The sequence below is a fragment of the Hemitrygon akajei genome, chromosome 7, assembly GCF_048418815.1.
Source record: "Hemitrygon akajei chromosome 7, sHemAka1.3, whole genome shotgun sequence".
Lineage (NCBI taxonomy): Eukaryota > Metazoa > Chordata > Chondrichthyes > Myliobatiformes > Dasyatidae > Hemitrygon > Hemitrygon akajei.
The window spans coordinates 105,919,319-105,935,467 of NC_133130.1; the positions used below are offsets into that span (position 1 = coordinate 105,919,319).

General features: G+C 44.4%; 1 protein-coding gene across 1 annotated transcript in view; it reads left to right on the forward strand.

Moving 5' to 3' along the window:
* Positions 1-16,149, forward strand: part of plg (plasminogen) — an 87,035-nt gene that overhangs the window by 6,864 nt on the left and 64,022 nt on the right. The window contains exons 4-5 of the mRNA XM_073051618.1: positions 15,801-15,915; positions 15,996-16,135. Coding sequence (XP_072907719.1) covers positions 15,801-15,915; positions 15,996-16,135 — 255 coding nt within the window. The remainder of the gene's footprint in view (positions 1-15,800; positions 15,916-15,995; positions 16,136-16,149) is intronic.

The following is a 16,149-nucleotide window of genomic DNA, read 5'->3' on the forward strand; positions in this document are numbered from 1 at the left end:
TGCAAATGTCCCTCCATCCTTCAGGAAGGGAAAGAAGCGAAGAAAGGAAACTGTAGGCCAATTAGTCTGACCTCAGTGATTGGGTAGATGTTGGAGTCGATTATTAAGGATGAGGTCTCAGGGTACTTGGAGGCACATGAAAAAATAGGCCATAGTCAGCATGGTTTCCTCAAGGGAAAATCTTGCCTGAAAAGTCTGTTGGAATTCTTCTAAGAAATAACAAGCAGGATAGACAAAGGAGAATCGGTTGATGTTGTGTGCTTGGATTTTCAAAAGGTGTATTTCAAGCTGCAACACATGCAGCTGCTTAACAAGCAATTACAGGAAAGATTCTAGCAGGGATAAAGTATTGGTTGATGGGAGGAGGCAAAGAGTGGCAATCAAGGAGGTCTTTCCTTGTGCTACTGGTGGGTAGCTGGTAATTAGTGGTGTTCCACAATGGTCTGTGTTAGGTCCGAGATTTCTTACCTTATATGTCAATGATTTGGAGGATGGCTTTGTTGCCATCAATTACATCCTCCAAGACAGGTGGGGGGGCAGGTGGTTTTGAGGAAGTAGAGAGGCTACAGAAGGACTTAGACAGATTAGGAGAATTGACAAAGAAGTGGCAGATGTCGGAAGGTGTATGGTCATACACTTTGGTAGAAGAAATGAAAGGATTGATTATTTTCTAAATGGAGAGAAAAAACAAAAAAAAAACTGAGGTGCAAAGGGACTTGAGAGTCCTTGTGCAGGATTCCTTAAAGGTTAATTTGTACTTGCAGGTTGAGTCTGTGTTGAGGAAGGTAAATGCATTGTTAACATTCATTTCAAGAGGACTAGAATATAAAAGCAAGGATACAATGTTGAGACTTATAAAGCACTGGTGAGGCCTCACTTGGAGTATTGTGAGCAGTTTTGGGCTCCTTATCTTAGAAAGGATGTACTGAAACTGGAGAGGGTTGAAAGGAGTTTCACGAAAATGATCCTAGGACTGAATGGCTTGACGTATGAAGAGTGTTTGGTGGCTCTGGGCCTGTATTCACTAGAATTCAGAAGATTAAGGGCCCGTTCTCCATGGAGCAAGGTAGGCTGTCAGGGGATCTGATGAAGGTGGAATAGATCATGACAGATTTAGCAAGGTAAAGGAGGGAGTGATGAGTAATCTGCTGGAGGAATTTGGCAAGTTGAACAGTAACTGTGGGGGTGAGTGGCAACAGATGGGACAGAAATTGTGATCTAATTGAAACCAATCAAATGGTGAAAGGCCTTGATCAAATGGATGTGGAGAGGATAATTTACCTATTATTATTTAATTATTTATGGTTTTGTATTGCTATATTTCTACACTATTCTTGGTTGGTGCGACTGTAACGAAACCTAATTTCCCTCGGGATCAATAAAATATGTCTGTCTGTCTGTTCCTGTGCTGGGAGAGTCTAAGATCAGAGGACACAGCCTCAGATCAGAGGGGTGTCCTTTCAGAATGGAGATGAAGAAGAATTTCTTTGTTAGAGAGTGATGAATCTAGGGAATTCTTTGCCACAGGGAGCTGTGGAAGCCAAGTCTTTTTGTATATTTAAGGCAAAGGTTGATAGATTCTTGATTGGTTTGGGCATGAAGGGATATGGGGGAAGGCAGGGGATGGGGCAGGAGGAGGAGGAAAATAGATCACCAAGATAAAATTGCAGAGCAGACTCAATGGGACAAATAAATTCTGTTCCTATATCTTATTGTCTTATTGTCCTTGAAAGTGAGGCTGTAGGTTCAGATGTACAGGTCAGATGTACCAAGATGCGGGGAAAAGCTTTTGTTTGCGTGCTTCCAAATACATTGTTCCTTAAACAAGGTAATAAATGGGTTAGAGTTTGTGTGAAGGTGCAGTGCAGGTAGACTGATCAGGTGCAAGGGCTGGATGAGATGGTCCTGGAGAGGAGGGCAGAAGAGACTTACTAGAAAATATCCAGGGTTGAACAGCTTTCAGCACCTGAGGTTGACAGGACAAGCTGGGCCCATTCTCCATGGAGCAAGGTAGGCTGTCAGGGGATCTGATGAAGGTGGAATAGATCATGACAGATTTAGCAAGGTAAAGGAGGGAGTGATGAGTAATCTGCTGGAGGAATTTGGCAAGTTGAACAGTAACTGTGGGGGTGAGTGGCAACAGATGGGACAGAAATTGTTGCCATTTTTGGGTTGAAATCCTACATCATGGCCTGAAATATTGACAATTCCAGAAGCCCATGTGGAGGCCCCCTACTGGAATTAATCCAATCCTTCTTCCCAATCCCTCATTCTGAGGAACTGGAAGAGGGCAAACTCAGTGGAATGAGAGGAGATTTAAGCAGGGTAAAGCAGAATCAAAGCAACTGACAACAGAAGAAGATCTTTAAGAAAGATGTTTCTCCTCAGACTCACACCACAGTCTCCCTCACTATCTAGAGCTCTGTAGGATAACCCAGCAGTGTAATCAGACCCTTCTATTCCTTCTCAAATCGAACCAAATGGATTCTGTCCATTCCCATAAGTACATTCACTTTTTCCAGCCAGGGAATGTCTTCCACCCCCTCCACTGTTCCTCATCCATTTTTCCGAACACGTGTGCCCTTCCTATTTTCAGGTCACATTTCCATTATTGACACAACATCAAATTGCCAAACATCCATCCGTGCTCATAGCTCACTGACCATCTACACTGTCTTTTGTGGCTTTATACATTCTAAAACCTTACAATTCGCCCTGTCGTGGCCATCTGTCTGCACTGCAGTTTTTCTGTAAGTGGACTATAGATTCTGCATGCTCTCATTACTTTTCCCTTGTTCTACCTCAGTAGAATATGGAACATATATCATTACAGCTTTGGGTAGGTCCTTTGGCCTACAACATTTTGGTAAATCAATTGAACCAATGATTGGGAATTAATATAATCCATCTTCCCTACTTATTAACCATATCTTCCATTCTCTGTAAATTCAAATGTGTTTCCAAGACTCTTTCAAACATTTGTATGCTCTCTACCTCTATCACTATCCTTGGCAGCACTCCAGATAAAAACGCTAGCCTACAGATCTCCTTTGATCTCACCTTAATTACAAGCCCTCCAGTACTAGACATTTTGACCGTAGGAAAGGCACACAGGCTGTCTCCTCTATCCATGCCTTGCATAAATGTATAAACCTCAATCAAGCCTCCCCTCAGCCTGCACCAACTGTAGCTTGTCCAACCTCTCCTCATAGCACAAGTCCTCCGAAGCTAGACAGCTTCCTGATAAACCACCTCTGCTCTCTCCAAAGCCTTCACAGCCCTTCTGTAATGGGGTGACCAGAAATGAACACAATACTTGAAATGTAGCCTAACCAGAGTTCAAAGTCAAAGTAAATTTATTATCAAAGTATGTATCTGGCACTATATGTTACCCTGAGATTAATTTTCTTGCAGGCATTTACAGGAAAACATAGAAATACAATAGAATGCATGAAAAACTGTACATAAACAAAGACTGACAAACAACCAATGTGCATATTGTGCAAATAAAATAATAAATAACTAATACTGAGAACATGAGTTGTAAAGTCCTTTAAAGTGAGTCTGTAGGTGGTGGAATCAGTTCAAAGTTGGGGCGAGTGAAGTTCTCCACACTGGTTCAGGAGTCTGATGGCTGAAGAATAATAACCGCTCCTGAACCTGGAGGTGTGGGATCTAAGGCTCCTGTATCTTCTGCTCAATGGCAGCAGGGAGAAGAGAACATCTCCTGGATGGTGGGTGTAATAAGCTCTTTGGGCCTGTGTGGAGCACTGGAGAGCACTGGGTTCCAAGGGCATTTAGAGCTCCTGAATTGGTTAATTGTCGTTTAAAGAGATTTTTTAATTGTTTGGAGTTCCTTGTGCTTTCGCTCGAGTGACATACTCTTTATAATGCAGTCTCCTGGTGTTTTCTGCTTAAACTTGTTGTTTATTTTGATAGGCTTGAGGATTCTGTATTAATTGTAATATTTAATGGGACGCCTGATTAGCACTAATCGTGGGGTCCTCGATTAAAGAATGTCACATCTTGCAGTGTCACTCAGCCAAGCCACCAATGTTCTGTTGGAATTCTTATGAATAAACTTTGGTCACCATCTCTACATTGGAGTCTGTCTTTCCTCCGCACTTGGGTTCCAACACTGCCAGTGCACATTGTGACAGGCGGGGCTCCTTGATGATGGATGCTGCTTTCTTGGGGCAGTGCTCCTTGTAGATGTGCTCAATGGTGGGGAGGATCCTGCCTGTGATGGACTGGGCTGTATCCACTACTTTTAGTCGACTTTTCCATCTGTGAGCATTGGTGTTTCCATAGCAGGCCGCGATGCAAGCAGTCAGGATATTAACTATTTATAAGGCTATAGCATTACTTACTTGCTTTTGAAGTCAATACCTTAACTAATGAAACCAAACGTGCCAGATGTCTCCTTTACCACCACATCAACCCTCGCAGCCGCATTTAGGGAGCCATGTACCTGAATCCCAACATCCCTTCATTCATCAACACTGTTAAGAATACTGAAAAAGTATTTCTAGAACAGTGCAGGCCCTTCGGCCCATGATGTTGTGCCAACATTTGAACCTACTCCAAGTTCAATCTAACCCGCACAGTCCAGCATTTTTCTTTCATCCACGTGCCTATGGGAAGTGTCAAGTACTAGAAGAAGTAGGTGAGAGGCGGAAAGCAAGGACACAAAGAGAAAGGAGATTCATCTCACCTCCTCACCCCACCATTCAATCAGTCTGTTTCCACAGAAGAGAAATGACAAATAGTAGAGGGCTCATTCATTACGTGGTGCTGTTGAGTTGCTACCACCTGATTGGCTGATTAGATATTTGCATCAACAAGCAGGTGTACAGGAGACTGGACAAAGAAGTGACAGATATAATACGGGGTCAGAAAGTGTATGGTCATGCACAATGGAGAGCAAATTCGGGAATTGGAAGTGCAAGGGGACTTGGAGTCCTCATGCAGGATTCTATAAACCTTAAACTTATGCCATCAAGTTTTTGGTTCCCTGGGAAAAAGATAGTACACATTCAGATGGCGATGTAATTAGTGAGTTATCACCACCAACAGTGCATGAAGAGTTACCTTGCCCTTTCCTGTCAGTGGCATTGATGAATGTTCCAAAACCACAGCCAAATAAAATGCATGTTCCTCATAACATTGACATTATCAGAAGCCGTGCCTTCTCCTGCCTTCACATCTTCCCCAGTTTTCACTGAGCATGAGCTTCTAAGCAGGAATTTTAATGAGAAACAATGTTCGCCAGGATGTTCTCCCCACTCAACTGCTCATCCCACCCTCCTGCTCATCCCACCCTCACTCCCCATCCTTCTTCACTCCTATCCACCAGTACTGGGACCATTAATGTTTAACCGGGAGGAAGTTGGAGTTTGACTAATAATCAATAGGTTTCATACAGTCCTAGAGGTTAAACAAACATGAAACCAAAATTTACAAACACGCTGTTTGAAATCCAGAAGGGTCTTGGCCTGAAACATCAACTCTTTATTTATCTCCATAGATACTACCTGACCTGCTGAGTTCCTCCAGCATTTTGTAAGTTACTTTGTCTTCCAGCATCTGCAGAATCTCTGGTGTCTACAAACACACTTTCTGGATGGTCAGATTACGGATTTCAGATCTGGAGACATCTGTCTTTGTTATCCAGAGAATGGCAAACCACTCTGTAGACAAGTTTGCCAAAAAGAATCACGGACATGGAAAGACCTCATCATCCGATAAGACACATAATGAATGGACAAGCTTCCCATTATGCCAAAAGGCTGCAACTCATTCAGAAAATTATCCTGCTGAATTTATTTTGCAACTACGTCCTTCCAGGCAGCATCTGGCGACTTTGTCACACTGGCCACTGTTCAATTACGCCCACATTTACTTTTGCAGCTGCAGTGACCTCAAGCTACATAACCGAGTTCAGAATGGAAACCACATGTCATTCAAAGCTCTAAATAATACCCCTGAACTTGATGGGTGATTATAACCGCAGTTAATTAATTAAACTATAATTGAACAGTATACTACAAAAGAATGCTGGCACAAAGTACACTGCAGATGCTGTGGTCAAATCAACACGTGCAAACAAGCTGGATGAACTCAGCAGGTCGGGCAGCATCACCCCCCCCCCCCCAGCTTGTTTGTACATGTTGAAAAGAATGCTGAGCTGCTCCAAAGCATAACCCATTCCCACTCACTGCTGCATCCCCATCTACCTGCTGACTTGCCTCTGGGTGAGCTGCACTCTACTGTGGGGATCCAGAGGGTGGCTGGGGTATACATCCAGATTCAGGGTCGGAGTACCTGAGCACAGGTTGCTGACATTGTGAGGCAGCGACTCTTTGTGGCTCTGCCCTGCCGCTCACTAACACACGAGACAGGGAGAACTTAACTAACCAGCAGCTCAGTCGTGGTCAGGAGGCACGTGAGTTTCTCACCTTGGATTAGATGAAGAAGTGTGACCGTTTCCCAATTCGAAAACTGCTGTTCCTGATATAAGCTGCTGTGTCATGTCGTATGATTTTGGATATAAAAGAGAATGCGAATATAAAGCGAGGATGTAATGCTGAGGCTTTCTAAGGCATTGGCCAGACTGTACTTGGAGTATTGTGAGCAGTTTTGGGCCCCTTGTCTAGGAAAAGATGAGCTGGCAACACTCACAAAGTGCTGGAGGAACTCAGCAGGCCAGGCAGCATCCATGGAAAAGAGTGGACAGTCGATGTTTTGGGCTGAAAATATGTTCTGGCATTAGAGAGGGTCCAGAGATGATTTACGAGAATGGTGTCAGGAATGAAAGGGTTAATGTATGAGGAGCATTTGAAGGCTCTGGGCCCATACTCACTGGAGTTTAGGAGAATGGGGGTGGGGGGGGGGGAGGATCTCATTGAAACATACAGTATATTGAAAGGCCTAGACAGAGGAGATGTTTCCTATAGTGGGTGAGGGTGCAGCCTCAGAATGCCAGGACATCCCTTTAGAACAGAGATGAGGAGGAATTCCTTTAACTAGAGGGTGGTGAATCTGTGGAATTCATTGCCATAGATGGCTGTGGAGGCCAAGTCATCGGGTATATTTAAAGCAGAAGTTACAGAGTCTTGAATAGTAAGGGCATCGCTGGTTATAGAGATAAGGCAGGAGGATCAGGTACAGAGGGATTATAACTCTGCCATGATGGAATGGTGGAGCAGACTCGATTGGCTGGATAGTCTCATCCTTCTTCTATGTTTTATGGTCTTTTGGTCTATGGATTCGTGGATAAGTCAGCCATTGGTATTAGTTGAAAGCCTTAGCATGTGTAAATAAGAGTGAGGAATCTATGGATGTGACGTAGCTGAGGAGTTTTGTGCTGTTTTAGTAGTAAGGCAGAAAGCAAGTCTAAGGGTAAAGAGAATGGAGCCCTCGAGATAGAGTGATACTGATTCAAATTCAGATTTATCACATGTACATTGAAAAATACAGTGAAATGTGTCATTTGCATTAACAACCAACGCGCAGGGTGTCGTCACATATTCTGGCAGCAGCACGGCATGTCCACAATGTTCGACACAGCACACAATACAGATCAACACTAGCAACAAGAGAGCAAAACAGGCCCCTTCCCCAGCCTGCCGGCCCTCACACACACTAGCCCTCCTTCGTACTGACGGCAGGCAGTCAATGTGATTTTTAATTTCTGCTTCCACACCTCATGGGACAGTGGTCAAACAGTGGTGCCAAAAGGAGAAGAGTCCATCAGCCTGCGGTTAAATGTGCTGTCCCCTAACAGCTTTGCTGGCTGTCAAGCTACTGGGCAGGACCCCCTCCCTCACTATGGTGTGCATTAGTCTGAGGGTATATTTAAACTGGAGGTTGAAGGGTTCTTATTTAGTCAGGGCACTGAAGGTTACAGGGAGAAGGCAGAGAATGGGGTTGAGAGGGATAATAAATCAGCCATGATGGAATGGTGGAGCAGACTTGACGGGCTGAATGGCCAATTTCTGTTCCCATGTCTTGTGGTCTAAATCAGGAGAACACTAGTGGGTGGCAGAGGGAAATCTCCCTATCTGAAATCCGTAATTTGACGATTGTGGTTTAATTTGGCATCACGCTTGCTACAGACGTCGTGGCCGAAGGGCCTGTTGACCACTGTAATATCCAGTGTTCTATGCCCCATGTTCCAGATGCCACTGGTACAGCAGTTTGTTGCCATGACAACTGACACCTCATTGCTAGTGTCAACTGGAATCATGGGAGACGAGTAGCTCACGCAGGGAGTTGCAGCAAGGCTGAAGCAACACAACTCCGCAGGCAAGGCAGCATCTAATGAAAAGAGTAAACAGTCAACGCTTTAGGCTGAGAACGTTTATCAGGCCAGTTCACTGAACTCCTATGGTTCTGCAGGAGAGGAAAGGACTGCACGGGTCATAGTAAAAAAAAAGTGTTTTATCACTAAGGCCTCTATATACCGAGCAATGGACCAGCCTGATCCAGGCTCAGATAGGTTTGGATGCCCCGAGGGGAGATTGTGCTGGCCAGTGGGGAGATTTGTAAAGAGCTTTACTGACGTTGGTTCTGTACTGCAGCCAAGGTGAAGGAGAGGCCAAGAGCTGTGGTGAGAGGTCCATCCAAGAGTCCAATAGCAGCAGGATTGAGCTGTCCTTGAACCTTGAACGTGATCTCAAGCCGCCATATCTTTGTAGGTTTTAGGAGTTATGGCTAATGTTGGGAAATGCATCCACTGAATTCACGTCACGGACAGTTAATGTAAATCCTTCATATAAGAGTATGTCATGTCTGCAATAGCGTTATTGAAAACTGTGGGATTTGTCAATATTAAGACTCACACTGTGGAGCTATTAGGTTTTGTTTATCCAGTGTTGTGGTTGAAAGAACTGGAAAATGAGCAGCTTCATGTTAAAACAGGTTTATAGTTTTTAACTGTGTATCAATGCGTCCTTGTCAATAACAATTTCTTTATGTATTTTAATTGATTAATTTAATATAGGCAAACAGTTATTCTTAGCAACACACACAAAATGCTGGAAGATCTCTGCAGGTCAGGCAGCATCTGTAGAAATTAATAAACAATTAACATTTCGAGCTGAGACCCTTCTTCAGGACTGAAATGGAAGGGGTCAGACACTAGAATAAAAAGGTGGGGAGGAAGAGAAGGAGGCTAGTAGGAGGTGATAGGCAAAGCTAAGTGGGGAGGAAAGGTAAAGGGCTGGAAAAGAAGGAATCTGATAGGAGAGGAGAGTGGACCGTAGGAGAAAGGGAAGGAGGAGTGGACACAGGGGAGGAGATAGGCAGGTGAGAAGAGGTAAAAAAAAAGAGTGGGGAGTAGAAAAACAGGGGAGGGAAAAATAAATCACCGAAAGGAAAAATCAATATTCATGCCATCAGGTTGGTGGCTTTGCAGATGGAATATAAGGTGTTACTCCTCCACCCCGAAGTTGGCCTCATCTTGACACAAGAGAAAGCCATGGACTGACATGTCAGAACAGGAATGGGAATTGAAATGTTTGGCCACCAGGAAGTTCTGTTTTTGGCAGATGAAGCAGAGGTACTTGACGAAGCAGTCCCCCAAATTACGACAGGTCTCACCGGCCGCATCGGGAACACCAGACTCAATAGAAGACTCCAGCAGATTCACAGGTGAAGTGTTGCCTCACCTGGAAAGACTGTTTGAGGGCCCTGAATAGAGGTAAGGGATGAGGTGAATGGGGTGGTGTAGTACTTAGTCCCCTTGCAAGGATAAGTTTGGGAGGGAGTTTTGTGGAGACAGACAAATGGACTAGGGAATCACGATCCCTATGGAAAGTGGGGGGGGAAGGTAAAGATATGTTTAGTGGTAGGATCCCTTTGAAGATGGCAGAAGTTACAGAGGATGATGTGTTGGATGCAGAGGCTGATGGGGTGGTAGGTAAAGACAAGAGGAACTCTATCGCTGTTAAGGCAGTGGGAGGATAGGGTGAGCGTGGATGTTTGGGAAATCGAGACGATGCAGGTGAGGGCAGCATCAATCATGGAGGAAGGGAAACTCCACTCTTTAAAGGAGGAAGACATTCTGATGTCCTGGAAAAGAAGGCCACTTCCAGGGAAAAGATGCGACAGACGTGAAGGAACTGAAAAAAGAGAATAGCATTTTTACAGGAGAAAGGGTGTGAGGAGGTACTGTGTAGTCAAGATAACCATGGGAATCAGTAGGTTTATAAAAGATATTGTTTGACAGTTTGTTTCCAGATGTGGAGAGAGAGATGGAGACGGTGAGATCAAGAAAAGGGAGGGAGGTGTCAGAAATGGACCAAGTGAATCTAAGGGCATGGTGGAAGTTAGAGGCAAAGTTTATAAAACTGATTACATCAGCGTGGGTGCTTGAAGCAGTAACAATGTTTCATTGCTTGCTTCAACAATGTAGTGAAGCAAGAGTTGGGGAGTATTATTGGGGAAGACTTCAAACATAGGCTGCTCGATGTAGTCAACAATGAGGCAGGCATAGCTGGAACCCCTCGAGTCTGGAGGAAATTGGAGGAGCCAAAGGAAAACTTGTTGAGCGTGAGGATCAGTTTCACCAGATGAAGGCGAAATAATTGGTTCTTTTACTAAGAAGCAGAGCGCTGTGAGGCCTTCTTGATGGGGGGGGGGGTTGTGTAGAAGTGTAATGGGACTGAACATCCATGGTAAAAATGAGGCAGTCAAGGACAGGGAATTGAAAGTTTCTGAGGAGATCAAGAGCATGTTATTCTGGTTCTCTTATCCAGAATGCGCTGAGATGTATACGCTGTGGCCATTTTATTACCACGCGTCCAGTAAAGTGGCCACTGAGTCTGCGTCCGTGGGCTTCTGCTGCTGCAGCCTGTACACTTCAAACTTTGACATGCTGTGCGTTCAGAGATGCTCTCCTGCACACCACTGTTGTAACACTTGTTTATCTGAGTTACTGTCACCTTCCTGTCAGCTTGAACCAGTCTGGCCGTTCTCCCCTAACCTCTCTCATTAACAAGGCATTTTTACCCACAGAACTGTTTTTGCACCGTTCTCTATAACCTCTAAAGACTGTTATGCATAAGAATCCCAGAAGATCAGCAGTTTCTGAGATACTCAAATCACCCCATGGGGAACCAACAATTATTCCATGGTTAAAGTCACTTAGACCACATTTCTTCCACATTCTGATATTTAGTCTGGAAAACAACTGATCCTCTTGACCATGTCCTCATGCTTTTATGCACTGAGTTGCTGCCACGATTTGCTGATTAGATACTAGCATTAACAAGCAGGTGTATGGATGTACCTCATAAATTGCCCATTGAATGTATATTGGATGTGTTTACTAATTTTAAGATCTGTGGGATACATTCCAGCCACCACTGTTAGTTAAGCACCGTTCATCTTCAATAAACAATGTTTAGTTACAGGCACTACCCTTGTCAGTCGTCCCACTGAACAGCAGTACAAAAGGGTCTACTTTCTCCTTCTTCTTCAACAGACCCTTGAGATCGAGGGTGACTTACTCCCACCCTGGTTCTGGGGTGTCTGGTGAGGTACAGGTGAGCACAGCAGGGTCTTCCCACAGACATTAGTTACTGGGACAGGCAGGTGAGTAGCACAAGAAGTGGTGGACTCCTTCCAACACTTAAACACTCCTTCTATATCAGGGGTTCCCTCCTGGGGTCCATGGACTCTTTGCCTAATGGTACTGGTCCACAGCATTAAAAAAGTTCGGAACCCCTGCTCTGCATATTCTCAGTGCGGTTTTCAGTACAATTCCTGAATGCGCCATCTCCACTCTGAGCGACTGTGGGCCTGCAGCTCCCAGGAGTCCATGGAAAAGCTTAATCATACATGAAACATCTGAACTACAGCATATAGAGTATATGAACTATACTGAATATTGAAACGCCGAGATAGAGTGGACATACAGAGGGCGTTTCCTTTACTGGGAGACTCCAGGACCAGAGGGTGCAAGGATGCCCCTTTAGAACAGAGATGAGGAGCAATTTTTTTTAACCAGAGGGTGGTGAATCTGTGCAGTTCAGTGCCACAGACGGCTGTGGAGCCTGCGTCATTGGGTATATTTAAAGTGGAGGTTGATAGGTCCTTGATTAGTAAAAGAATCAAAAGTTTCTGGGAGCAGCCAGGAGAATGGGGTTTAGATGGAAAATAAACCAGTCATGATCAAACAGCAGAGAGGATTCGATGGGTTGAATGGCCTAATTTGCTCCAATGTCTCCTGGTCTTGTTGGTTGTATTTCCTCAAGGAAGCTTTTCCTCTGTCCTCCTTCCTGACAGAACTCGGAATGGAATGTTAATTTTAGTGCTGGTCACGCCTGGGACGTAATCTGCCCAACATGGTCAGGTGAATGTAACAAGGGCCTTGGCACTGGAACTTGGCCTGGGAGAGAGCGGTGACATTGGTTTAATGAGCCGCCTGCTGCCGAGCCACTCCTATCCTCATTACCCCCGTAACAGTGGATGAAATCTCCTCATGCCTGACGTTATGCATTTAGCACACAGGGACTTCAAGGGCAAAGGGTGGGAAAAGAATAAATATGCTGGCTATTAAGTTCACAGATGATACAAAGTTTGGTGGTTGTTGTGGATAGTGTAAAAGACTGCTAAAGATTACAGTGGCATATAGATTAGCTGCAGACGTGGGCAGAAAAATTGAAAATGGAGTTCAGTCTGGCCAAGTGTGAGGTGTTGCACATAGGGAAATCAAATGTAAAGTGACCGTACATAGTGAATGGCAGGACCCTTAATGTACAAGAGAGTTTGAGGAGTCCAAGTCCATAATTTCCTGAAAATGGCTGATAGGCAAAAAAGGCTTGCCTTTATTCGTCAAAGAGTTCAAGAGTTGTGTTGCAGCTTAGTAAAACTCTGATTAGGCCCCAGCTGCAGCATTGCTTTGAGATCTAGTTACCGCATAATAGGAAGGATGTGATGGTTTTGGAGCGGGTGTAGAAGAGGTTTACCAGGATGCTGCCTGGATTAAAGAATGTGAGTAAACAGGAGATATAGACAAACTTTGATTGTTTTCCCTTGAGCAGCAGAGACAAGGCTCCAGAGATCAAGACAACTAAGAGACACTTGCAGGAGGCAGAGGACTGCCTTGAGTCGGTGGACTGAGCCGTGTTCAAGAACTCATCTGAGGATCTGAATGACTACACCAGGATCTTTACAGACTTTATGAAAACAGATATGGATTATTGTGTCGTTCAGGGTTTTCCCAATCAGAAGCCCTGGATAAACAATGAAATCCAGAATCTGCTGAGAGCCAGATCAGAGGTATTCAAGTCTTGAGATCAAGAATGCTACAAGAGGTGCAGGTATGATCTCCGGAAAGCCATTTCTTGTGGAAAGTGGAGATTCTGGACCAGACTGGAATCAACGAGGGATACTCAACAGCTGTGGCAGGGTTTGAATGCCATAACCTCCTACAAAGTTAAATCTAGTGACATGGGGAACTATAGAGCTTTGCTTCCAGATGAGCTCTAAGTCTTCTATGCTCACTTTGACCACCAGAACAGGGAGGAACCATCGCAAACCCCCACGTCTCCCGATGATCCTTTGGTCTCGGTGTCTGAAGATGACATGCGGGCTGCCTTCAAGAGAGTGAATCCAAGGAAAGCATCCAGTTTGGGTGGGGTACCTGGCCACGTACTGAAGACCTGTGCCAACTAACTGGCTGGTGTGTTCATGGATATCTTCAACCTCTCGTTCTGGCAGTGTGAGGTACCCACCTGCTTCAAGAAGGCTATAATCATACTGGTGCCCAAGAAGAGCATGATAACCTGTCTAAATTACTATTACCCAGTGGCACTTACAACCACAGTGTTTTGAGAGACTGGTGTTGAAGCTTATCAGCTCCTGTCTGAATAGCGACTTGGATCTGCTCCAATTCGCCTACCGAATCAACAGCCCTGGAACATCTGGACAGCAAACACATATACATCAGGATGCTCTTTATTGATTACAGCTCAGCATTTAACACCATTATTCCCTCAAAATTAATCAGTAAATTCCAAGACCTGAGCCTCGATGCTCCTTGTGCAATTGGATCCTGGATTTCTTCACTTGCAGACACGTTAGCTTGGATTGACAAAAACATCTCCTCTACAATCTCCATCGGCACAGGTGCACCATAGGGCTGTGTGCTTAGCCCCCTGCTCCACCCGCTTTACACTTAAGAATGTGTGGCTAAGTACAGCTCCAACACCATATTCAAGTTTGCTGAAGACACCACCGCTGTGGGCTGTATCAAAGCAGGTGACGATTCAGCATACAGGACAGAGAGTGAAAACTTGGCTGAGTGTTATCATTGGGGATCCGAGCCACCCCAACCACAAACTGTTCCAGCTGCTATCATCTGGGAAGCGGTACCACAGCATAAAAGCTAGGACCAACAGGCTCCAGGACAGCTTCTTCCACCAGGCCATCAGACTGATTAATTCATGCTGACACAACTGCTTTTCTATGTTATATTGACTATCCTGTTGTACATAATATTTATTATAAATTACTATAATTGCACATTTCACATTTAGACAGACAAAATGTAAAGATTTTTACTCCTCATGTATATGAAGCATGTAAGTAATAAAGTCAATTCAATTCAATTCAATGTCTTAAGACCAAGGAATTGATTGTAGATCTCTGGAGAGGGAAACCAGAGGTTCATGAGCCAGTGATAATCAGTGAATCAGAGGTGGAGAGAGTCAGTAACTTTAAATTCCTGGGTGTCACTATCTCAGAGGACCTGTCCTGGACCCATCATATAAATGTAATTGCAAAGAAAGCACAACAGTGCCTCCACTTCCTCAGGAGTCTGCAGAGGTTTGGCATGTCATCAAAAACCTTGACAAACTTCTGTAGATGTGTGGTGGAAAGTGTGCTGACGGGCTGCATTATGGCCCGGTATGGGAACACCAATGCCTTTGAGCAGAAAATCCTACAAAAGGTAGCAAATTCAACCCAGTACATCACGGGTAAAACACTCCCAACCACTGAGCACATCAACATAAAACATTGCTGTAGAAAAGCAGCATCCATCTTCAAAGATTCTCACCACCCAGGCTATACTCTTTTCTCACTGTTGCCATCAGGCAGAAGGTAGAGGAGCCTCAGGACTCGCACCACCAGGTTCAGGAACAGTTACTACCCCTCAACCATCAGGCTCCTGAACAAAAGAGGACAACTACATTCGTTTCATTTCGAGTGTTCCAACAACCAATAAACTCACTTTAGGACTCTTTATCTTATTATTCGTGGTCTTGTTATTTTTTTGCTATTCATTTATATTTGCGTTTGCACATTTTGTTGTTTTCTATGATCTTGCTCTTTCTACTACAGTAAACTGTCCTATAGATTTGCTGAGCACACACACAGGAAAAAAAATCTCAGGGTTGTATGTGGTGGCATGTAGGTACTCTGATAGTAAATTTTACTTTGAAATTTGAACTTTGAACTGAGGTGAGAACTGGTAGACGTTTGTAGGACTATGAGAAACATAGTTCAGGAAGATAGATTGTATCTTTCTCCCAGGATCAGAGTCTGCAGTACCAAAAGATTGAGGGTTGCTCTAATTAAAGCCTGTTGAATGTTGACACCTTTAAAGGTCAAGGGTTACACAGAGAAGACAGGAGAATAGGGTTGAAAGTGATAATGAATCAGTCATGACGGAATGGTGGAGCAGACTCGATGGGCCGAATGGCCTACATCTAACGGTCTTATAGACACTGTTGTGTGCAATGTAATGTGCCTTCCAGCATCACTGACAAGTATATTCTCTGTTCACCCAGCTTTTCTCTTGGAATGCATGTCAGGCAATGGAGTCACCTACAGAGGAACGGTCTCAAAAACCCGCTCGGGAAGGACCTGCCAGAACTGGAGCAGCATGCAGCCACACATACTAAAGTTTGTATCCCGCTAAAAGTCTCTGAAAATTTTCTACAATGGGTTTGTTAACTGAGATTTAACTCTTTATTATCATTTAGCTACACACCAGAAAACAGTCCACACGCGGATCTGCAGGCAAACTATTGCCGAAATCCTGACAATGATACAGAAGGCCCCTGGTGCTACACTCAAGATCCAGAAAGGCGCTGGGAACACTGCCGGATTCCCAGCTGTGAAGGTACAGGCCTGCGG